The 25,932-nt window shown below is 31.8% G+C and overlaps 2 protein-coding genes across 2 annotated transcripts in view; both read right to left on the bottom strand.

The window, feature by feature from the left end:
- The window catches only part of LOC127698857 (WD repeat-containing protein 27-like), a 30,008-nt gene extending 25,926 nt beyond the window's left edge, over positions 1–4,082 (bottom strand). The window contains exons 1-3 of the mRNA XM_052202552.1: positions 3,552–4,082; positions 2,050–2,191; positions 238–362 (exon numbers count right to left, since the gene is read on the bottom strand). Of these exons, the coding sequence (XP_052058512.1) occupies positions 238–362; positions 2,050–2,191; positions 3,552–3,692 (408 nt within the window). The 5' untranslated portion in view covers positions 3,693–4,082. The remainder of the gene's footprint in view (positions 1–237; positions 363–2,049; positions 2,192–3,551) is intronic.
- A 4,750-nt stretch (positions 4,083–8,832) lies between these two features.
- Positions 8,833–25,434, bottom strand: LOC127698872 (ADP-ribose glycohydrolase MACROD2-like). Its single transcript, XM_052202577.1, has 10 exons — positions 25,146–25,434; positions 23,494–23,628; positions 22,134–22,289; positions 21,718–21,813; positions 19,943–19,963; positions 18,917–19,020; positions 18,297–18,327; positions 17,817–17,896; positions 15,243–15,339; positions 8,833–10,884 (listed from the first exon to the last, which is right to left on the bottom strand). The coding sequence occupies exons 1-10, from the start codon at positions 25,381–25,383 to the stop codon at positions 10,229–10,231; spliced, it is 1,614 nt and encodes a 537-aa protein (XP_052058537.1). The 5' UTR covers positions 25,384–25,434; the 3' UTR covers positions 8,833–10,228.
- Positions 25,435–25,932: the final 498 nt, after the last annotated feature.

The raw sequence follows: 25,932 nt of genomic DNA, 5'->3' as shown, positions 1-25,932 counted from the left end.
CTGTTGATCTTATTGTAAATTTTTTTAGGAAAAAAAAAATGCCTAGCTTGACCCTAATTGTATGAGCTGTAAGCATGAATACAGGGTTAACACAGGCCTTATTTTATAGACATCTGTCCATTGTTTAAAGTCTGTATGTTGCCTTCTAAACAATGCTTGATGCATTTTTGTTAATTGTATTGTGTGGTCTAAAAAGCAAATATACATAAAGCATCCATTATGAAGAAAAATGTAAACCTTGACTTCAAGAATGATAACATCATTCTCACAACAAGCAGCCACTAGTCTGTCGTCTGGACTGAATGAACAATACTGTATACATCCTAGTGTTGTTCCTATTACTTTACCTTTCACTTGATTACCTGTAAAATAGAAAATGCATGGCTTTCTCATTTGTAAACCATTAAATCATTAAATTTCTCATGGTAGAAATTAACCTTAAAAAACTCAATATGCAAGAAATTTTACAAACTTGTCAAACGCTTTTCTTCTGCTAGATAATTTGAATTCTATTCTTTTTCACAAGAGCATTTTTATGCAGTACTCTTACTACTTTTTTTTTTCTAAGTAATATTGACCTAATATTTTCTATAAGCTATGATGTTTTATGCCAGGCCTTTAAATAAAAACAATCAATCAATGAAAAGGTTCTCTTCACACTAAATCTTTATAAAAACAAATTTCTTTACACAGGCACAGATCCAGAAATTTAACTTGGAATAGGCAGGGTTTCAACCTAAACTTCATCAGTTTTTACATGATTTTCATGAAGAAAAACAATCAGATTGTTAGATAAGAAGGTTCTAGCCTCATTCTGGTAATTCATAAAAAAAAAAGAGTAAGGTACAAAACTGAAAGGTACACTCCATCTTCTCTTTTTTCAAAGAATCTTTACTTCAGGCGGAAACCCAGTTGAAATTAAACAAAAGAAATGGAACTCTTTGTTAGAGAAGGTAAAAAAGGCCAAGTTGGTAAATTTGAAATTTTTATATCTGTTTCTATGGGCTTTAAAAGTTTAATGAATGTACATAATTTAGGATTTTATGCATCTTTTGTATGTAATTTTACTTAAATTATGGTATGATGCTTCAAAATATTTGTAAACTTTTGAATTATAGACAAATTTTCACAAAACAGTCGATTGTGGTAGGTGCAACTACATGTGGATCTTTTTTGTACATAAGCATAAATTCCGCCAAAAAAAATCCAAAGAAAGATAATAAATTGATCTTTTTAAAGCATTAATTTGCATCTCTGCCCCCGGCGACAGTTTTTTGGGAAAAAATCCCCAAAATGGCCAATAATTTCATCAAAAAGAAAAAATCTTTTAATGTTTAGGCGTGTTTGAGTTGACTATTCTGTCTTGAAAACGTATAAAAGAAAAATATTTGATACATCATCTCACTTCAGATTCTATTATTTTTATATATTTAGGCTCTAGGTTGATAACATTGAAAATTTACAGTGCTAAAAAATTAAATGTATGGGTCAAGTGAAAAACCTTTCTAATGAGTCATAACAACAGAGTAGGTGTGTTCGAATAACAAATTTTCACTAAAAGTACTTGACGACAGACTGTTCAAGTGGATCTTTAAAATGCATAACTTGTTATCTAGGGTAATTAGTCTTCAACCTCTGAAAATTTTTAGTCTGTCCTTCCACGAAATATTTAATTAGAATTTTATTAAATATTTTTGAACTTTCGAAAATTCCCCCTGACTACCGATCAGACAATTGTTTTAAGTTGACCAAATGCAAAAAAGTACATTAAATGATGCTAAATAGCTAGTAGATACCTTTGTCTTTAAAAATACAACTGTTGTAATGATGCTAAATTTATTGGATTTCAAGAGCTAAATTGAGTGCTACATCACTACAATGGCTTCCATTTTTACGATTATAAAAATTAGGTGGCGTAATGGGGAGATAATTTTGACGAAGTAGAATCCTGACTGTACTTAAGGTGAGTCTGGTTTCACCTTGTCATTCACTCATTTCTTTATGAAGCTGTATCAATGATTAGAAGGATAACAAACTATGCATAAGTACCTTTACTGACTGCTTGTCTGGCAAGATGTATATTCCAAACAATAACAAAATCATCTGCAGCTGTGCATATATACTTTGGCTGTGATCCATGTCCAAAACACATGCATCTCAGAGTCTTTCTATGACCTTCAAGTTCCAATGGCTATAGGTGAAAAAATTGACATATGCTCAATTAAAAATTTAGTTTCTTATAATAGTATTTGCATTATATGGATACTATCAGGCCTGCCAACTATCCCAATTGATGGGGGATATCCCCCATGAGAATGGGTGATTCCCCTATGAGAGGTGTTGACCTGAATTTTGAAATTCTTTATTGTGTAAACTGAGGACCTCAAAACAGGCATTCAAATGAGTTAAAAGGGTATTTAAGCACATTTATACTCATTCAAACAATATAGAAGTAGATTAGGAACACTTATGACAATTAATATAAGAGGAGCATTAGGTCCTCTTGTGCTTAAAATCCCCCATGGAGATTTTGAAAAGATGGCAACTTTTTGTAATAATACAGTGAAACTTGTCCAAAACGAAGCTTACATAAACAGAACACCTGTTTAAACCAAACATGTTCTTAAGTTTAAGGTAAGGGGAATTAGGGCTGTCTTTTGTCTTATTCTCAATCTCTTTCCAGGTCTTCCCAAGGTCTATCATCTCAGTTTCTACCATTCTACGCCATGTCTCTTTTGGCCTCCCTCTTTTTCATCTAGCATCATGTGTCCATCGCAAAGCGATCTTGGTGATATCCTCATTTCCTTCCCTAAATACATGACCAATCCAACACAGTTTCTTCCTTTTAATTATGTCTCATTACAACATTGATTGGTTTTGTGGTACAGGTCTTTGTTGGTTATTTTATTGTGCCAGAAGATCTTACAGATTTTCCTCAAGCAGGTGTTCCAGCATACTGCCCCATATAGAAGAACTGACTTCACATTGATGGTGTATATTCTGATCTTTGTTTTCAGGCTGATTGACCTGCTCTTCCTTATGGCATGTATGGGCTGTAATTGGCAGTCCATGATTCTGGGATATTTTAATGTTTTATTTCGAACATCATGAACATTTAAGAGTATTGCATTAGAACAGGAATAACAGTACTGTATATTAAAAGGTGCAACCTACAATTTTGGATTTGACGTTCGCAAATATTCCTCTCAGTGTTTCCGCTCCATCAGTAAAACTGCATTTGCAACTGTCAAATCCCCAATTGACTGTGGCAACTATTATTCCTTAATTTCAAAGAAGGACCAGCAACAACATGGTAAATTAGATAAAAAAAAATTATGTCTCGTAGTAAAGCTACATTGTAATTTAAAGTTTTTGCTGTGAGTCTGTGACGCCTTCCAGGACTACATGGCAAATAAGAAAAAAGAAGAAAAGAAAAACAGAAGTCCATAAAACACTCACAAGAAAGCTTAAGATGTTGCAAGTTGTAACAGTTGTCAGTGGTTATAAATAAACCAATTGCTATTGTTGTCTACGCCGAAAGATTTATTTACCTTGAATGACAAATCTTGCAAACTCCACACACCTACAGTTGTACGTGTCAAAGGAAGTGCTAAATAATTTCCATCAAGTGCTATCTGAATATGAGCAGGATTGAATGCAGTTCTAATATTTTTCAAATACTGAAGTTCCATTTTATTCAGGTTGTCTCTGTCAAACACCAGTCATTGATTAAGCAACTATAAGAACATTAACTGATATGCAAATATAATTTTGTTGAGTATTGTATGTCTTGTATGATCTTTATTAAATGTAAACATACATTTTCTGTTGTATGATTTTAAAATGTTAATCTGTTATTCTTATTATTAAATAAAAATTAAGCTGCTCAAAGTGTTTTGCCAAAAATAAATGATGTCACTCTAGGTTTTTCTTTTACTTGAGGGTTCCATGTGTTTTCTGAATGTTCTTTATGTATTTTATCTACAAAGACCGTTTGGAAATTATGTCTTTACTATCTGATAATAATTTTACAAAACACATTTCGAATTCTGAAAGCGTCACAATTTCCATAGTGCCCTAAAGAACTCTTTCAAGGGAGGTAATCTGGATTTCTATGAAGATGTAACTAAATACCAATGTTACTGAAAAAATCAAGGACAAAAACGGACGACTTATAAAATGTATATCTAAACAATCAATAATTTGCATGGTTAAACAGAACATCTTAGAGCCATAGGGTATATCTAATTTATTTCAAAACATTTCAAATAAAGACCAAAGATATACTTATTATTTTTTGTGTATCAGTTTATTCTTTTTTCTTCTATAAGAGGGGGCCTCGGTGGCTGAAAGGTCTAAATAGTTACTACTGTAATCACTAGCCAGTCAACACTGAGGTTGTGAGTTCGAACACCGCTCGTGCGGGTGCACTCGACTCCAATCTTAATTGACTAGGATTGTCAGTTTTCCTATAGAAGGTCGGTGGTTTTCTCCAGGCGCTCCGGCCTCCTCCACCAATAAAAACTGGCCGCCACGAAATAGCCCAAAAGCGGTGCTTAAAAGTGGCGTTAAAACACCAAAAATCAAATCAAATCAAATCTATAAGAGGAACATCTAGGCAATTAGGTCCGCTACTGTTGGATAACATGTACAATTTCTGCACTTTTTCTACATATAAGGAAAAACAATGTTCATATATGCACAATTGTTTGGTGTCTAATCCCACTTCAAAAAGATGTTTAACCGTTGTACTGATCAAGATGTATGTAATATTTGCTACAGGGCTGTCAAGTTTTCATGATGCAAATGCTTGAGATTTGGCAAAAATTGTAAAGATCAAAAAGAAATAAAATGCTCCGCAGGGCGCAGCTTGATACGACCGCAGAGGTCGAACCCTGAACAGTTGGGGCAAGTATGGACACAACATTCAAGCTTGATACAGCTCTGAATTTAGATTGTGATTAAATATTTGACAAAGCATAGGTTTCTGACACAGAATGAATGTGGTCTAAGAACTTAAAAATTTTAAATTGGACATTCACCTATTATGGTCCAATATCCAAAATCTAAATACATGGTTAGATTCAGCATATCAAAGAACCCCAAGAATTCAATTTTTGATGAAATCAAACAAAGTTTAATTTTGGACCCTTTTGACCTCAATGTGGACAAAGTTGATAACGGGGCCCAAAAATCAAAAATCTAAATACATGGTTAAATTCAGCATATCAAAGAACCCCATATATTCAATTTTTGTTGAAATCAAACAAAGTTTAATTTTGGATCCCGATTTGGACCAACTTGAAAACTGGGCCCATAATCAAAAATCTAAATACATGTTTAGATTCAGCATATTAAAGAACCCTAAAAATTCAATTTTTGTTAAAATAAAACTAAGTTTAATTTTGGACCCTTTGGACCTTAATGTAGACCAATTTGAAAACGGAACCAAAAATTAAGAATCTAAATACACGGTTAGATTCGGCATATCAAAGAACCCCAATAATTCAATTTTTGATGAAATCAAACAAAGTTAAATTTTGGACCCTTTGGACCTCAATGTGGACCAATTTAAAAACGGGGCCCAAAATCCAAAAACTTAATACACGGTTATATTCAGCATATTAAAGAACCCCAAGAATTCAAGAATAAAACCCCATTGAAATTGATCAAGAAATAAGCAATTTATACGAAGTATCTTCTTTTGCACAATACTGTGCAATTGAATATTTCTTGCTATTGCGCAATACTGTACAATTGACAATTTCTTGCTATTGCGCAATATTGTGCTATTGGATATTTCTTGCTATTGCGCAATACTGTGCAATTGAAGATTTCTTGCTATTGCGCAATACTGTGCAATTGAAGATTTCTTGCTATTGTGCAATACTGTGCAATTGAAAATTTCTTGCTATTGCACAATACTTATTATATAATAATTTACACATCCTGTTTGGTGTGTATCTCCTACCATATCATTATTATTTGCTTTTAAATATTAATCAGAAATAACCAACTTAAAATGGAAAATTTTAAAAGAAAAAAAAAAGGAAAAAAAGAAAAAAAAAGTTAAAAACCCCCCACCCCCCCCCAAATTTTTTGAACCCCCTTATGATTCATCACCCCCAAACTCAATCCCAGCCTTCCCTTTGTGGTATGGTACCTTGCAGTACAATTTCAGAGAGATCCATACACTTGAACACAAGTTATTGTCTGGAAACTAGAAAAATGCTTATTTTTGGCCCCTTTTTGGCCCTCAATTCCTAAACGTTTCGGGCAATTACCCCCAAACTCAATTCCAGCTTTCCCTTTGTGATATGGAACCTTGTAGTACAATTTCAGAAATATCCAAACACTTGAACACAAGTTATTGTCATGAAACTAGAAAAATGCTTGTTTTTTTCCCTTTTTTGGCCCCTAATTCCTAAAATTTTGAGGCAATTACCCCCAAAATCAATAACAGCCTTTCCTTTGTGATATGGAACCTTGTGGTACAATGTCAGAGAGATCCATACACTTACACACAAGTTATTGTCTGGAAGTTACAAAAATGCTTATTTTTGGCCCCTAATTCCTTAACTGTTGGTACCATAACCCCCAAAATCAATCCCAACCTTCCTTTCGTGGTATTGAACCTTATGGTAAAATTTCATGGAGATCCATTCACTTAAACTAAAGTTAGAGTGCGAAAACCAATGTGTCTTCGGACGACGCCGGACGACGACGACGACGACGCCAACGTCATACCAATATACGACCAAAAAATTTTTAATTTTTGCGGTCGTATAAAAAACAATAGATCAAAGGAAAATGCCCAAAATGAGCATGAAAATGTGTGAGTCTCAGGCAAATAACATGAGACTTAACAGAGCTGTTGCTACTGGAATTTTAATAAGCAGAACAATAATCAATCCTGATGTCATTCAATAATCATGATTTCATTGATAATTAAATCAAGATTTATCTTTACATATAATTCTTGACTTAAGCAATGAATAATATATGCAATATATCAAGTAATTATAAAACCTCCAAACGTGATGTTCCCTTCTCTATAAATAGTAAAATGTATGCATCATATGCATATGATGTTCACTGCATATTACAGCTGCCACTTAATGGCATGTGTGAAAAACACTTCATAGAAATGCTAGTTCATCTTACATTGATCACTAGCCTTTCAATCTGAGGTTGTAAATTAGAATCACTAGTTCATCTACATTGGTCACTAGCCTTTCAAATCTGAGGTTGTAAATTAGAATCACTAGTTCATCTACATTGGTCACTAGCCTTTCAAATCTGAGGTTGTAAATTATAATCACTAGTTCATCTACATTGATCACTAGCCTTTCAGATCTGAGGTTGTAAATTAGAATCACTAGTTCATCTACATTGGTCACTAGCCTTTCAAATCTGAGGTTGTAAATTAGAATCACTAGTTCATCTACATTGGTCACTAGCCTTTCAAATCTGAGGTTGTAAATTATAATCACTAGTTCATCTACATTGATCACTAGCCTTTCAGATCTGAGGTTGTAAATTAGAATCACTAGTTCATCTACATTGGTCACTAGCCTTTCAAATCTGAGGTTGTAAATTATAATCACTAGTTCATCTACATTGATCACTAGCCTTTCAGATCTGAGGTTGTAAATTAGAATCACTAGTTCATCTACATTGGTCACTAGCCTTTCAAATCTGAGGTTGTAAATTAGAATCACTAGTTCATCTACATTGATCACTAGCCCTTCAAATCCATCTCACAACCCTGATCTATATAAATTGACAAGAATGGGCATTTTTCCTGCTGAAGGTCAGCTACTGTGGTTCTCTCTGGGTTCTCCAAACTTTCTCCACCAATAAAAAAGCCACCATGACATAACCAGGGGTGCCCAAAGTGATTAAGTACCAGCAAAAAACAAACAAACCATTCATCTTTGTCCAGGCATGATTTTTTTTCATTATAATTATTTGAATCTTAACTTTTTAAAATGAATCATTTGGTTTAGAAGGGGAGTATTCAAAATAATTGTTTCTATTGAAAACTTGTTAAAAAGATATATCAACATTGAATAAAAAAAAACAAAAAAAAAACTTGTTCCGATATGTTTTTGAAAAAATAGTTTGTTTAAAATTAAAGTTGAAAACATATTGGCTTATTGGAAACTTGACCTGACTCACTAGGTCAATTTTTGTTAAGGTCTAAATTGAACGCTGGTACTAACTTTAATGCTGTCAATACTTATTTAGCATTTGAATCATTGCAAGTTTGATAACTTAGTTGTGTAATAGGAGGGGCATGTAGCAATTGATATGCTTACCCTATTAAGGAAGCTCTTTTATGTGATTTGCTCTATATTCAAAACAAATCACTTATATATTATATATTGAAATATTGCTTTTAAAATGAAAACAATGATCAGGATCATGGGGAGGTAACTCTTTGGACTTGGGTTGATCAAAGGTTTTTTTTTTTTAAATTACTCTTTTCAACCACAAAAAAATAATTAAATGTTATTCCATTCTTCCAACTGTCTAATTTGAATACAAGTAGACATTGGGGATACATCAATAAGACAGCAACCCAACAAAATAAAAAGCAATAAGACATATAGAGGTCAACATAGTCTCTTTCAGCAGTGTATTGTCTTCTTTCTTTCTGGGTTTCCATTGATGAAATTACCTTCAGTAATTATTGAGAGGCTGGTAACATGACAGCAGTTATGAGTTAAATTTGGCAATCATCTCATTTGATAGACGTAGAGTAGGTCCTACAGCTCAGATAGACTTCACAGTGGCCATGCAAGTTAAAAAAATACTTTTTTTTTCATCTTTTATTTTCCTATATGAAGTCAAAATATATATAATAAAAATAGCATATAACAAATACTTACATGAAGCTTTCAACAAAAGCTAAAAAAATCTGGTTATTTTTATGGCAAAACAATCCATAGGAACCTAAGACAATGAATTACAAATGTATTCTCAATATCTATTTGTTATGTAACCTGTTGCCAGATATAACCTTTTTTGCGCTGATGCGGCGTAAGCAAGCATCAATGAATCAATGTTTTGTAACCTGGTTTGAAGAACCAAAAACAAACGAAATATTCTTGAATAAAACTATCTTTTTGTTAAATTGATTGATTGGTGATTGCTTTACGCCCCATCAGAACAAAAAGGCTATTTCGCGGCGCCTTTTTGTTAGAATAACATAATATTTTCCCAAATGTTTTATGTATCTTTTAAAATTGTACAGAGAAATATAAGGACAATTTTTTGTTATACATTGGTAAGGTTAATTTCTTGGAACCTTCCAAATGTTATTGTGAAAAGTTAAAATGTCATGATCAATGACAAACATCCTAAATCTGAAGCTTCTTCTCGTAACAAAACAAAAATTTCAGGGAATGTATAGAGAGAGATATTAAATACTAAAATGTAAGAAAAGTAAAGAACTTTACATTAAAAAACTCCTCCAGAGTATTAGTCAAATGTCAAAAATGCTTACAGTAAAAATCATACATACTGAATTTGCAATACATGAAAATGTCAGCAATGGTGCCTAAATGGAAAGACTTTAGCATAAAACTGTTAAGAAATAAAGCATTAAAAACCAGAATTTCTTAACAATTTTGCCAAAAGTGTATTTGATAAGTATCTTTTAAAATGAAAAAAAAAAAGGAATATAAGGATTGCTGGGCAATATTTTCACGGCAATATTTAAGAAAATTCCTGAGGATTAACAAAGTAAAAAAAAATGGATATGTTAAGAATGGCCATCCTTACTTCTGAACAAAAGTTGTTGTATTATGAAAATGTTTGTGAAGCTCAATAATTTACCCTTCATCACTCTGTGAAAAAGTACATTTTTTGTGTGCAAATATCCCTTGTTGTCATGGTTATGTCAAATCACAAAATTTTTATTAAAAAAAATAAATAATGATATCCATTGATGTGTTTTTTTTTAAGTACAAAACCAATCCCTTCATGACCAACAAAATACTACATATAATACAATCTGTCACCATTTGTCACCAACAATTAGCAGCACTTTCACATCAAGATCTAGTGCAAAACATAACATTCAGTATTTATACAAAGCTTTTATCAAAAGTAATAAGCTTTAAGCCTGTCTGGAATTTTATTAACAAATTCAATTATTTTTTTCTGGATATTTACTATCAAACATAGAAATAACCCTAAATATGTCAACTAAAAGTACTTCTTAAAGATATGTGGTCTCTTTGTTTTGTAAGTCCTTTCTAGTAATTGGTTTTGAAACAGTCCCTGAAGGTTTTGGTTTTGAAGGAGATTCTTTTTCTCCTTTAGTTTTAGAAGGAGATTTATTTTCTCCTTTTGTTTTAGATGAAGACTCTTTGTTTCCTTTTGTTTTAGATGAAGACTCTATTTCTCCTTTTGTTACAGTAAGCAGTGGCTTGCCATCATTAGTTTCCATATCCTTTTCAGAACTTTCCCCATCACTGACTTCCATTTTCTTTTCAGTTGGTGATTTATTGTCTGAAATGTCTGCCATCTTTGTGTCGTCTGAAGATTTATTTATGGAATCAACTTCCATTTCTTTCTCGTTCATTAATTTATTTTGTAAAGAATCTTCCGTTTTCTGATCTTTAGAAGTTTTAGTTTCTGAATGAAATTCCATTTTATTTTCAATCACAGTTTTATTTTCAGATGAATCATTTTCTTTTTTATCCTCTGGAGGTTTGTTTTCCAAGTCATTCACATCCATAACTTTTTCATTCATGATTTTCATTTCATTGTCCTTTTTCAGTTTTTTAGTTTTTATAACATCTTCATTTTCCTCTCCATTTTGATCTAAAGCAGAGACTTTGTCGTCTTTGTCTGATTCCTTGTTAGATCTATCTACAAATAAATATAAAAAATTACATATTTCAATATTGCAAAGTTTATTTTTGCACTTTAATATAAGTATTTGATTTGATTATTTTATTACACACATTTAACATAAGTTGTTTCCCTTTTATTTAATACACACATTTAACATAAGTTGTTTCCCTTTTATTCTATTACACACATTTAACATAAGTTGTTTCCCTTCTACTTTATTACACACATTTAACATAAGTTGTTTCCCTTTTATTTTATTACACACATTTAACATAATTTGTTTCCCTTTTATTTTATTACACACATTTAACATAAGTTGTTTCCCTTTTATTTTATTACACACATAAGTTGTTTCCCTTTGCCAATTATAGACTGGTTCTTAACTAGATAAAATGGGCTGCTGCCCATGCAAAGCATGATAAGTTGAAAGTGATGTATATAGGTGTTTTAAACAATTTCTATTGAAAAGTAACTGTTGATATCAAAAGCTTTCAGCTTTAATTAAAGTTTAACTGTAATTTTAACAGATGAAGTGACTTTTTGTTTTGTATATATGTGCTGACTTGACATAAAGTTTACTGACTTACTTACTATTTAAAAGACTCAAAGATTACACATTTTCAGCACAGATGAATTTGCTCTTTCTACTAGCTCTGCATTATCAGTGACAATTTAAGGGAAACAACTCTTACTAATGGATCTCTAATAACAGGATTAGTTACAGAATTAGCAAATAGACTTTTCTAACACAATCAACTTAGACAGGCTGATCTGATCATTAAAAAGTCACACAATTTTATTTATTTTTAATTTCTTTTTTAAATTGAAATGAAAAGAACAGGGACCAATAAAATAATCTAGAAAAGAGGAAGAGGTAGGAAGGTTTAGGTCCATAAATTTATTTATCCACACAAATTGTTTTGGGCTTTACAATACCAGTTTAACCCCATAATTTTATCATGCCTGTGCAAGATTAAATGTTCCAAATGGGTTTTTGTTTGTTTGTCCTCCCTGTGTTTAATGAGAGTCTTTTGAACCAAAAAAAAACATTTCTACCATAATCTGCTGTATAGTAAGAGATTGCCTTAAAAAGATTGGAACCAAGGCTTCCAAAACGGTCATATATTCCGGACATTTGTATAATGTCCGGTAAAAGTCCGGCTGGGCAAAGCATAAAATGGTCATCTACTTTTTAGTTTTCAAGGCTTTCTTAAGAGATGGTAATTTTAACATAATTCGCGATCTTTTTGACCCAACCTTTTGCCTTTAACAGCCACACATTTCCGGTCATAAAAGTGACATGATCATTAAGTACTATCAAAATAACCCCTACTTTAATACCTTCTCATTTTAATCAAGTCTGATTAGTTGTCGAACAGCTGAAATTTACCTGTTCAGGTGACAGGTAAACTATTTTGAACAGGACATTGATCGGTCTATTCAAAGTTATTTTCTTACATTTCAGCGGTTTGCATCTAATTTATTTAGTAAAAAAGATTTAAATTATCAGAAATACCTTTGCAAATATGATTTGATGAAAAAATTAAAAAGGTGAAAATGAAAAATCGTCATAACCACGTTGTTTGAACCAGAGACATGTCTCTGTTTGAACTAGTTCACGTGTGCGCATGTGCAAAGGTGTGAAATTTAATTATGCATCCTAATTTCATCAAAAAATGCTTCAATTGTCATTGATGCCTTTATTTCACGTTTATTTCGAATGTTTTCTTGAAGAAATAACGTAGAAAGAGCTACTTACACTCATTCATGCTTTGCAAACATACACGGAATTTACGTATCCGTCTCTGGTCCATGTTTTACCATTGTCAAGATAACATCCGGTATTAGATTTAAAAACGAAAGTAAAGTTTTTGACATCGTTATTTTGCACAAATAAAGAGTCTAAGGCTGATATAAGTACGCTGATGTTGCACACTTCGAATGATGCACTGCCAATTTAACAGTTTACGTCAGAACTTCGAATTTGAATCAAAGAAAGTTTAATATCGTTTTTTTTTAATGTCAATCATTGGGATGGCCAACTCAGCAACTGATTACCATAATTGCCTTTTGTTTATTTTGTCTTAAAGGATTAAAATCGGGATAATATATAAAATGTCCGGCTGGCTAAAAATAATTTTGGAAGCCCTGATTGGAACATGTGAGGCAATTTCTAATCAGAAAAGACTGTTTCAATCAAATTCAGCCATTCATTTAACTTCACATTTGTAACTATAAACATTATTGGAAATAAATTGAAACTTTGTTCTGCATGGCAATTTTTGAATGTCATGTTATAGGACAAAAAGGTTCTGATTTGCTTTAAAAATACAATATCAAGATAATTTGCACTTGAATGAAGAGTTCATGTTATGTTATGATGTCTTTAATTTACAGTATCCCTATCATATAAAGATGAAATTTCTCACATTCATGGAAGATACCAAGATCTTAAATGAGGAATCTTGATTATAACCAACAATTCGTTATCAAATCAAAAGATTTATTTAGAGTTGGTTCATATACAAAACATTATAACATAAACTCATCAGAGCTTTTAAAACCAAACTAGGTACTACTCATAAATACAAATTACGTAAAAAAAGAGACATAACATGCAAAATACAGATCAACATTTTAAAACATACATAATTATGTCATAAACAAGTCATTACATGCATTTTAAAGACTACAAAAAAGAAAATATAGATATGTATTAAGTGAAAGCACTTCTGTAAAGCAATATATTCATACATTTAGCTTTAGCACCAAAACATTATATTTATGCACAAAGCTAAAGCAGTAAAAACTATTAGTCATGCATTAAGCTAAAAACAAGGAATTATTAGTCTGGAATAATTTTGAATTCTGGAAAATTGATAAGAAATGTATGATGAAAACTAACCCAATTAAGGAGGGTTAGCCATGCATGCATGGCTAAGGGGATTAGTTAGTTCATACTGAAATATCAGTGAAAGCAAAATTAACCTTAGCCATGCGTGCATGGCTAGCCCACTTAAGTTAGATTAGTTTTCAACATACATTTCTTATCAATTTTCCAGAATTCAAAATTATTCCAGATTCAAATAATTCCTTGTTTAAAGCACTAAACAATATATTCAGGTATTAAGCTAAAGCACCAAAACATCATACATCTTTTCACTAAGCTAAAGCACTAAAAACTATTAATCATGCATGAAGCTGAAGCATTAAAAAAATATATTCATGCATTAAGCTAAAGCACCAAAACATTATTTTTATGCAGTATAAAGCTAAGGGCTGTTCCATAAAAACATACATGGGACCCAGGGAGGCAACTTAAAGTTGCCACTATGGGTGGGTGTGAAATATTGTGTTGAATAGGTTTAAAATCATGCAGGACTCTAAAATCGCTTCTATAGGTGGTCACTCTGTTTTCAAAGTGCCTTCCCTGGGTACCATGTATGTTTTAATGGAACAGCCCTAAAGCAGTAAAAACTATTAGTCATGCATTAAGCCAAAGAACTAAAACAATATAAAAAGCACAGATAATTTGAGTACATAAATCAATAAAATGGTAAGATACTGGAATGAGTTTCACAAAAAATCTTACGACTAAAATTGATCGTAAGTCTTACACAATTCAGTATACTTACGATCAACTTTAGTTGTAAGATTTTTTGTGAAACTCATTCCTGATTCATTCATCTGAATTTTTTTTTTAAAAGTATGCATTGCAGTGTCATGAATTGCCATTCCATGAGTTTTAAATTTTTGAATTGGCCTAATGTAATAAAGGCGACAGTAGGACCAACCACCCTCTCAGCTATGTGTTATTTAATTTATTATACTAAATGTTCTATCATTATTGTCTTTTACTATTAAATTTTAAATTGAAAGTACTTAACTATGATGTCACGTACATAATGACGTTACAGTTATTAGAAAAACAACAGAAATGAAGCAAAATGTTTTTTATTTTGATAGTATATGACAAAATTATGAGGCCTTAATGTAGAACTTGAGCAATGTCTTTAATTCATTGATGTAAATTCAATTCATTGTCCTTTAAAATATTGATTTTTTATTGGTCTGCATGAAAGGGTGACATTAAAAAAAACAGAGTAAATTATCTCCCTCGTATTAGCCAATCAAAATCTGGCATTTTAACATAAAGTATAATAATTGGTTGTTTTTTAAAAAAAAGGAACATACATCAATGAGACAGCAGCTTAATAACATCTAGCATGTCATTGTTTTACCTATAAATTTATCCAGCAATAAAAACATGCCTCCAAAGCATACTATAGAAAGGCAAAAGCGCACAAAGGATTCAAGGACAGTTGTTTTTTCGTAATAAGCATTTTAGCAATGTGCCATAAAATATTCCATACCACTATCATCTGATTCTATAGGGAAGTAATGTTGCATAAGCTCTTCATAAATATCCACATCTTTTTGTAAAAACAAACAAAATATTACTCTTTCTATCTGCAAGTAGAAAAGTACATAGGTAAACAAACAAAATAATACCTCACTCTTTCTATATGCAAGTATAAAATAAAAACTTCTGATACTGTAATACACTTTATGGAAGATTTTTCTACACTAACATTTGTATAGTTATATGAATACAAAATAAAAATCCTACTTCCATTGTGTGTTTCAATGTACAATAAAGAACTGCGCCATGAGCGCATGATACACCTGTTGCCCTTTTAGCTTGTCTATATGCGTTAAAGGATATTATATGATCAACAAGAAATACTGTTAGCACTGCTCAAAAAGACCCCTCCCCCTCCTCCCAAAAAAAAATTATTGCACACATAGTGGTACCCATTGACACAAAACAACGATTTTTCAATGAATAAAGTTTAAAACTCCTCAATGTCATACAATGTATCAGAAATTCATAAAAATAACCAAAAGGGAGCTTATTTCAGTAGATATAAACGAGTCAACAAAGTTTCATCAGTTATAGTCAGAGGAAAATCTCCCATTTTTTATGAATAAAATCCCATAACCACAATGCCATGGCACAAAAAAGAAAGACCAAAAGACAAACAACAGTACACAAAATACAACATAGAAAACTAAAGACTTAGCAACATCACTTGGGAAGCTAAAATCATGTCTTTTGTCGTAAAGTTTTGTTTTCAATCTACCCTCATTGTCAATTTCTAGATGTAAGTCAAGATATGAGGCAGACTTAACTGTATCTGTTGTTTCCTTTATCTCAAGTTCGTGCGATAGGTGCATTCAACATAGTCACCAAACTTTGAATTAATTAGTGAGAGGACATCATCTATTAGTGGAAAGTGAAGTTAAAGGATAATGCTAACTTCTTTTCTTTCTTCCTAAGAAGCTACTGTATGAAGTCAGCCTCATATGAATAGAGGAACAAGTCGGCAAGAAGAGGGGTGCAGATAGTTCCCATGGGAATGCCGATTGTTTGCTGAAAACATGTCCTTCAAACATAACAAATATGTTGTCTATCAAGAAATTAAGCATCTTGATAATGTCATTTTCAGAAAAAATTTTGTTTGAGTGATTTTATTACAAAGTACGATTTATTCCTCCCTAAGACAAGATACTTGTATCTACGTTGGCCATTCTTTTTTATGAAACAAAGCAGGACCAACTCTTTCAATTTGTCTTTTAGTTAAGAATGAGGAATACTTGTGTAAAGTGTTGAAAAGTCAAATGTTTTAATACTATTGCAAGATGAAAGGGTCTTAGATTTATGTACTCTATCAGATCTTTGGAATTTTCAGTATCCACATCTGATTCCAGTCACCTCTAGAATAGGTAGGTTTCACAAAAACTTTGAAGCCCGGCTTTGATTGCTGATAAAATTGATGTTAATAATTTAGACAGAGTTTTCGTTGAGCACTTGAAAGACCCAGCAATATAACATTGTTTGTAAGGACACTTATGTAATTAAGGTATCCAATACAGTGTAGGAAGATCCAGTTCTTCATCTTTGGTTGAAATTCCAAAGGAACATAGAACAGACCTATAATTATCCAGGATTTCCTCCTTGGTAAGTGTTGTGAGGGTATATGTTGAGTTTCCAAGTGAATTGTCAATACCTTATTCTTTTATCAAGCAGTTTATGTACCGTAATGTGATCTACAAACAAAAACGATGTTGTTTGGGGTTTTATCTGCAGGGGCAATAACATATTTTTCATGGAGGTAGGACAGGTGTTTCGCAACATTTGGGTCTTTAAAGATTGATGAAGCATGTATATTCATAAAAGATTGATGAACCATGTGTATTCATAGACCCATTCAGTTTTTTAATTCTGATTTGTATCAATGACTTCACCGATTGAATACAGCTGAACATGATAGTTTATTTATAGATCTCACATAGCTCAATATTCCATCAGCAAGGCTCTTACTGACAGATGGAGGAAGGGCAGGGTTTACTGTCATAAAACTTTATTCAGTACAAAATTTGTGCTCGAAACATCATATTCATCATTTTGATTGGTTGATTTCTGAGTCAGAGTACGATTATCATACTTTAATTATCGCAAGACTGGGTAGCCATTTTGATATGCCTACAGCTACCTTTGGAGTTAAAAATGAGACAGACTTCTCTGGTCAAATAATTTTGCAATAAATTATTTTCAGTATTTTCTATTCATATTAATGGTAACTATTATGAATAAGCTGCAATACAGAGACACCAACTAATGCAACTTATTGTTAACGGCTCAGACTGTAATGTAACTAAGTAAAGTATTGTAACATCATATCATTATTACGCTTATTGTATGCATAACGTCTCTAGTCAGTATAGTAAACAGAGTTTGAATATACATTAGGTCTTTATATTTACACAAAGCGAAGTACTAACCAACTAAACCCAAACAGTAACCATATTGGTTTTAAACTGTATCCTTTTCAATGACTTTGGTTCATTTTATCAGGTGTTTATAGATAACCAATGCAATGTACCTTTTCTCCTTTTTCTTCATCTTCCAGCCACTTTCTTACAGTTTCAATTGCCACAGGAGCAGCTTTCTCACTGGAATAACCTAAATTTGAAAGTTAAATTTTTAAATACTAAGAGCAACTTAGGAAATAGCAATATTTTGACAGAGTAATGTTTTGGATGATTGAAAAACAGATCCTGTGTCTAGGCTTTGCTTACAGTCAAATAGACTTTAAATTCCATAATTTTTTCTTTCTTCAATTGAAATTCTGTTTCAGACTTACTTTTTCCTATGAGAAAAGGGGAAAAAAATTTGTTCTATAAAGAGGTGGACTTAACTTAAGGGATCTAACTCGGTACATTTTCATACAAATATTTAAGCTTCTAAGCAACACAAATTATTTTTTTCCTGTTTCACAAAAATGCTTAAAAAAGGATAGATGAAACTATATATTGCAAACACATTACTGATTAAAGTTATCTCTGTTAACACTGGTACTCACCATAAATACCTGTTGATATGCAAGGAAAAGCCTAAAAAAGACAATTCTTAATTGTTAAAACTTTTCATTGAAATATTTGTGTTTAAAATTGTGATTGAACAAATTTTGATTCAGATCAACCGAAAAGAATTAAGTTCATTATGCAATGTATATATAAATATAAATTCTAGAAGGGCTGTTCCTTTGCTTTTGGTTGTGTATCAGGGTCAAGAGGGCTACTTGTGAAAAAAAAGTACCCGTCTAGAAAGGATCATAATTCTTAGCTGCTAGGCACAAGGAAATTTCTACTCAAGTAGGATTTATTGTATTTAGATAGTTTTAAAAGCATTTGCAATATTTTACTGACTTGCAAAACTGGTTTAACAATGTTTATATACTGTCCCTACTGGTGATTGTTCTCTGCTCAACTGTTGATGCCGACCATAGGAAGGTAGTACCTTAGCTAATAAAGATTTCATGGTTCAGCTAGCAAGCAAGTTAACCAAAGATACTTCATTTACCTACACAACCAATCAACATGTGTTGGTTATTGTTTTCAAAAATATTACCAAGTATGTCTTTGACACTGAAATGGTAAATTGTGTCAACAGACAGTAACTTAAATATAGCTATATACATACCACAGAAACTAATTCATTTTCGTAAACAAGTTGCAGACACTTATCGTAGGCACCTTTTAACATCTCCTTCTGTTCTCCTATAGGACCAACGGTGTGTATTACATCTAAAAAGTAAATCTGTCTTTTCGTCAAGAAGAAAAAAAATGATTTTCTGGGGATGGTTAATTTTTTTTGGAATATTGTGGATTCATTATTATTTGTAGGATACTAATTCATGTGGATTTCGTTGGTTAAGGTGAACTAGCATTTAAATGTTTATGAAAGCAAAAATTTTTATATAGACTTGTATGCAGACTTTGGGAATACCACCTTATCAAATATCCCAGAAAATACATTTTTTGCTCAATCCACAAAAATTAGTACTCAAGAAGAATAATTGAATCTGCAGTACAAAGTATATTTTATACTGGATATCGTAACTTTGGAAAACAATTTTTTTTTATCTTTTAGTACTGTGGATTCATTATTAATCATTGGACACCAATTTTCGTTGATTTCGTGATTACTGGGGAACCCCCCATGAATTTAAACGTTCACTGAATCACAAGTTTTCTATAGGAATGCATGCAGACTTTGACAAAACCACGAAATCAAATATCCGTGAAAACGCAAGTTTTCCCAAATCCATGAAATTGATACTCACAAAAATAAATAAATCCACAGTATTTGTATTTTATCCACAGTACAACATACAAAATGAGTTAGTTTCAATTGGAATCAATAATAAATGCTTTTAAAATCATAATACTCATTTCCAGGATCTGAACCCTTTCACTGCCATTTTACAGTTAAATTTCATCTAACACCATACAATGAAAGCAACCCATGGAGGTACCACAGTTTGGTAAGCACTTGAATAAATCAAATTTTGGTTGAATATTTAGCAATCACATAATATAATTTCTAATTTTCTATAGACAGAAACTTAACCGATTTCTAGATAACTTCAAAGTAACACGCAAAATACCAATAAATATATAACGACTCTTGGTTCAGGGAAACACTTGACATTTAGTATATACTTACGTTTAGCTGGTAATTTGTAACCTAAAAAATAAAATTTCTATTAAAAAAATTATACAATTCTGAAAAATGTAGATGTCTTAGGGTTTTTGTTGTTGGTGTGTTCCTGTTTCATTAATGTATATGGGAACCCCACTCCTTATTTCTCTCGTTCATGTCTTTTTACTGAAATTGCTTCTGATAAGTTTGTGGAGGTTCAAATTGCCCAGCCTTTGCCCCTTAGCATTGGTTGTTGCATATTTGGACATCATTTGCTGTATGTTTTGAGATTAATATTAGTTTTCCATCCAGATTTTGGCAATAAAAAATGCATGCTATACTGGGGTACATTTTCTTGGAAAATGAAAAAAAAGTTAAAGTTGAAGCACTTTTCTGCATTAACATTCATCAGAAAAGTTTAAACTTAAAATTTGAAAACCAAGGATGTCTAAATACCTAATTACTTAAAGAGCTTATATGACCAAAAGGTACCTAAAAGAAATACCCAAATCAACCTCTGATTAACATTGCCTGAGGGAATTGGAACATCAGTTTCTCAATAATTTCTAAAGGACAGGGAGTAACGTATATATTTAGCCTAACTTTTTACTGAATTCTGAACTTTAATTAAAGATTTCAATTTATGTTTTTTCCTAAAGTTGAGTTAATAATTCAAAAATAAAATCCAAGTAGTTTTTATTTACACATGACATCAGAAAACAGCCTTTCTATGTGTTTCATGAAAAATATATAGTTTTGGGTCATTTTTACATAGTTTTTGGACCTGCAAATATAGATCAAATGGAAGTACCAAATAAATAATTTACCACAATGTTTGTCTATATGAACAACCTCTCTCCTGTCAATATTTTGATGGTACTTACATGCACTGCATATTTCCAAGTAACAAACTTTTTATATGTGTCAAAACTTTTTTCATATTTTGTAGAAAAATCTGATTTTTGCTATCTTTTGACTATGAAATCTCCGCAAATATTCATGATATTTCAAAGATATTACAGTTTACATTTTGCACATACCTTTACTTAACAATTATTCTTAAGCTAAAATCACCTAGTTTTGTAAAACTTCATTTTTGTAGGTCAAAGATCAACCACTAAAATTGACACATAACTGTTCCCTTTTTCATCCATAAGCAGAACAATCCAAGGTACTAGCAATATAGTATGATCAAGCTAAACATGCACAACAGGAAGTAGTTATTGTCTTGTACTGAAGATGTTTTCCAATGAAGGGATCTGACAGAGGGACATTTTTTGGGGCATGAAACAAAAACTCTGATTAGCAATATTTAGGGTCACGTCCACCTGTTCTCAATCCGGAATCCAACCCTGTTTTCTAAATGGTATTGTGGTTCATGATTGAATTTCTTCAACTAACTTACCTCCAGTGATCTTTGCCTGGCCGTTTTACACCCTCTCAGTGTAGCACATTCTTCCATTAACTTACCTCCAGTGATCTTTGCCTGGCCAGTTTTACACCCTCTCAGTGTAGCACATTCTTCCATAAACTTACCTCCAGTGATCTTTGCCTGGCCGGTTTTACACCCTCTCAGTGTAGCACATTCTTCCATTAACTTACCTCCAGTGATCTTTGCCTGGCCGTTTTACACCCTCTCAGTGTAGCACATTCTTCCATTAACTTACCTCCAGTGATCTTTGCCTGGCCAGTTTTACACCCTCTCAGTGTAGCACATTCTTCCATTAACTTACCTCCAGTGATCTTTGCCTGGCCAGTTTTACACCCTCTCAGTGTAGCACATTCTTCCATAAACTTACCTCCAGTGATCTTTGCCTGGCCAGTTTTACACCCTCTCAATGTAGCACATTCCTCTACAAGTTTTTTCCCTGCTGCCCTGTGTATAGCTCCATCCACTAAGTTAAAAAAAAATACATAACCTGATATACTGTTGTCATCAATTCTTTATTATTCACTTCAAATTTTATCAACAAACCTAATAATGTTGCTATACCAATGGGTTTTGCTCATTGTTTAAGGCAATAGGGTGACCTGTTCTTTGACATTTGGTCTATGAATACATGGAATAGTTGACTCGTTGGCAATAACAGTAAAGAACTTTTAAAACTAATAAAACATATGTGGGTGCTGCTTTTTCATCAAGGAATATCATTTTATTCATTTTAAAATCTCACGTTTTAAAACTATGATAATAAATTGCTCCTGTCTATCTTACCTCCTCCACCTCCTAACAAAGATTCATTAGCTGCATTGACAATAGCATCAATCTCCAGTGTTGTAATATCACCTCTCCATAGGGACACCTTCTTGTTTAGATCTGGCCTCACTTCTCTTCTCTCACCATGACTCTTTCCTAAATTACTCTTTTTTGCTGAAAATATTGTTTTCTTGTTAAGCTATTATAACAAAATTTCTCCTTTAGATTAGTTTGTTGACATTGACAAAGTCATTTCCTCTGTCAAGGGTCAAAGACAGTTTTGACCTTGACCTCTGATCTTTGCTAGACTTTTGATCTTTGATATTGAAATCTATAAGAGACATCCTATTTTTATAAATAATCATACATTGTAATGTTGGTGAAGATCTGTTGTGTCTTTTGTTCTGCCTCTCTGCACTCTGATCTCAGTTTGACCATAAAAAATTAATGAGGATTATCCTATTTTTGGACCTTTCCTGGTGATTGTTTATTTTTTTATTTTTTAAATTAATGAATGTAAAAAATGCCTCATTTTTAAAGAGGAAAGGAAATTTTATATGTCCGTACTGTACCTATAATAACTCTCATAAACAATAGTTTGAAGCAAAAACTGAAACTGAAACAAACAATCTGAATGAGTCATTTCCCATGGACTGTTTTTTCCTACTAATGTGTTGGATAAGATTTTGTGAGTGGATTCAATGTTTGCTATACCACGGTTCACTTAAACACAATTGAGACTTGAATTAATCAGAATGAGATATTTGTAGTATTTTAAGAACTGATTTTTCTATGTTTATGTGTATATTTTGTTGGTACATGTAAATAAATGATTTAATCAAGCAAATTTGTTGTAAAAAGTCAATGATTTTGTTGACATTTGAAGTCCAAACTTAAAACATGTATTTCTTTAAATACGCTCATGATTGGAATATTATGCTAATTCAGACATAAAAGTTGTTGTAATTCTAAAAAAATTTGGTTGATTATAATGATTGTTTGCTCGCAATTCCAAGAAATTATTCTTAAAAATTCTGTCTTTTCTCCCTACCCAATTTATCCCTTACACTTATCTTGATATGACAGACACTTTTAATTGTATTTCCAACTTAGGTGAAAATCTAAAGTCTTGATATCTTTTACCTCTGTTGGAACCTCCACAGTACACACTAGGAGATTCAGGTAGAAATCCCACTTGGTTGTGTTGAGTCATTCACATTGAACCAGGATTATTGATGGTAACTTTAATTTATTACAAAAATATTAGTATTTATTTATTGTATATTCCTACATAAGAAAACTACTGAATATTCTGTCAGCTGTCAGATCTTCAGGTTTGTTTATCTTACAGGCAGAATTCTAATGTGAAAATACTTACCAATTTTCTTTAGTAATTTATCTTTGTTTTCACTATAATATTCCTCCCATGTCTGTACATCTTCCAGGGTATTGTATTTATCTCTACATTTGTAAATGTTCCTCTTTTCTTCTAATGGCATAAGCAGAAATTTATCTGTAGTAAATGTAATAGGTTATAAGAGGATGGTATTCATCTATTTTCGTCGGTACCAATTTTCGTGTATTAAGAAAATATTGTACATTATGTGTTTTTTTCATAGATATTTGATTCTGTGGTTTTACAAAACAAAAATCTGCATACAGGCCTATATAGAATTTATACTTCATTGTACATTTAAATTCATCAACAAAATGCAGGAAAATTGGTATCCCATAGATAATAATGAATTCACAGTACTTAAACTTCCAGCAATATTTATACATAATCAGTTAATTTCATTCATTAATGAGCATTTATTTTATTTTTGAACTATAATTCAGGCTTCTTTGCTCAGGATTGTATAATTCTATACTATTGTAGTTGATATTAGTAGAATAAACATGTACATAGTGTACATGATATATGTACAATATACATGTACTGCATATTTTTGCATGTATCTAATCTTTTTCAACAATCCAAAAATTTTGTACAATGAACTGCAATCAAATTTAAAACTACAATTAAGAACAGGATCACACCTATGGTATTACATCTGGTTGAAAATACTCATACTACCAGATAAGAATTTTATTGTAACTACATGTACATGTAGGTAGTTCAAATTATTTTTTGTATATATAGGATCTACCACTGCATCGACTGTAAAATGATATTTCTACACTCGAGACAGTTGATTTTTTTAATTTAAAACACACACCTTGCCATGTCCTATCCTCATTATGAACTGGAAATGTTTAAATATTCAAATAAGAAGTCAAGGAATCTTGATCGGTTTTGGACAACCTGATAGATTTCTAACTTTAAAAAAACCTATAATATTGCAAATTAAATTTTTTATAACAATTTCTTCAATATACATGTATGTTCTTTACAAGGGAAAATGTAGAGATTTTTAGTAATAGCTTTTGAATTACTCTCGTCATGCTCGTAAGGGATTGAACATTGTCAGCATATTGTAAGATGAGGACATGACTTAAGGTAAGCCTAATTGAAAGGCCTCCAACAAATTATATCAGACAGCAAACGATGCGTCATACCCTATTCTATAGATAAATTAATATAGCTTTATGACATAGAAAGTTTTTTGGGGAATGACGACTGTGGAAATTTTTTTTAAAAAATTGAACATATTGAACATGTGCAAGTTCACCAAAATTGAAAATGAGTACAAATGTACCCGGTACCTTGTGTTTAGTAAAGGTATAGAGGCATATTTTTTTTAAAGAGACAAAGGCCTGTGTGTAGAACTCAACGACTTGAAGATAAGACACACCCACTTAATCATCAAATAATTGTACCAAATGGTCATACAAAGTCCGTTTTGTGCAAATTTCACAAATATAATTATTCTTTATTAATTTATCTAATGAACTATGTAAAACAGTTTAACAATTTGATAAGAGGTATCTACTTATTCTGGGCATTAATTATTCTATACCACCCTTTTTTATTCTAATCAAGCAAGTCATGGTACTACGAAATAATACTGAAAATAAATGGCCGTTTACCCTTTTGTTCTTTTATTTTGGTACTATACTTTTGTCGAGTTATAGGCTCATTTTGGTGTGTTTCTTTATTTCTTTCCATGCCAACCGAAACCAAAAGTGGAAAGCCAAGAATAGTTCTATTTTTCTTGCTGCTGTTTATAATAAAAGCTGTTGACAACGTTCTTTCTGGTGATTTAAATGTTCGTAAGATGCGTTTCGTTTGCGTGAAGTATACGTAAAGTGAATGAAATCTCTTCATAATAAGAAAACTTCAAACAGAAACATATCTTGCTTCCTTCCAAATTATCATCGGAAGTTAAACAATAATTATAAACTTGAAAACAAGCACGATTCAGATAATATAATCCGGTGCGCTGTTACTATTTTTATACGATATGTTGATTGATACGACGAGTTGCAATACATAGTAAGTTTTTGGCTAGGTTTAAGCTCGTTTTTCTTAAATTTGGTGACAGGTTACGTCTTAGCAGAGACATACAATACATGTATTGTTTTTGTTCATTATTTTGCACATATTAAAATCAGGCCGTTAGTTTTCTCGTTTGATATACCGCCGGGTAGCCAAGTTAAATAAGAAAACAGCTAACAATATTTGAGATACATATGATTGCTTAAAAACATAAGAAGTTTAAGAATAAAGATATTGAGCATCTATTTGTTGCAATGAAATCATATCAAAACATGCAGTTGAAATTATTTCTAAAATCAGTCACAGTTTAAAGCTATTTGAATCAGGGACAGTATATACTAACTATTTAGTATAGACTGTCCCTGTATGAATGCATAA

The sequence above is a fragment of the Mytilus californianus genome, unplaced genomic scaffold, assembly GCF_021869535.1.
Source record: "Mytilus californianus isolate M0D057914Y unplaced genomic scaffold, xbMytCali1.0.p SCAF_4, whole genome shotgun sequence".
Taxonomy (NCBI): domain Eukaryota; kingdom Metazoa; phylum Mollusca; class Bivalvia; order Mytilida; family Mytilidae; genus Mytilus; species Mytilus californianus.
Note: the sequence above shows the minus strand (reverse complement) of the source record. Positions and strands in the feature narration are given on the sequence as shown.

Excerpts from the sequence above, each read along its gene's own strand:
- LOC127698872 (XM_052202577.1), bottom strand. The coding sequence starts at position 25,383 with ATGAAGAGATTTCATTCACTTTACGTATACTTCACGCAAACGAAACGC. Across the intron at positions 22,290-23,493 it reads TAAATTACTAAAGAAAATTG|CAAAAAAGAGTAATTTAGGA; the intron begins GTAAGTATTTTC and ends CAATATTTTCAG. Across the intron at positions 10,885-15,242 it reads TATAGAATCAGATGATAGTG|ATAGATCTAACAAGGAATCA; the intron begins GTATGGAATATT and ends ATTTATTTGTAG.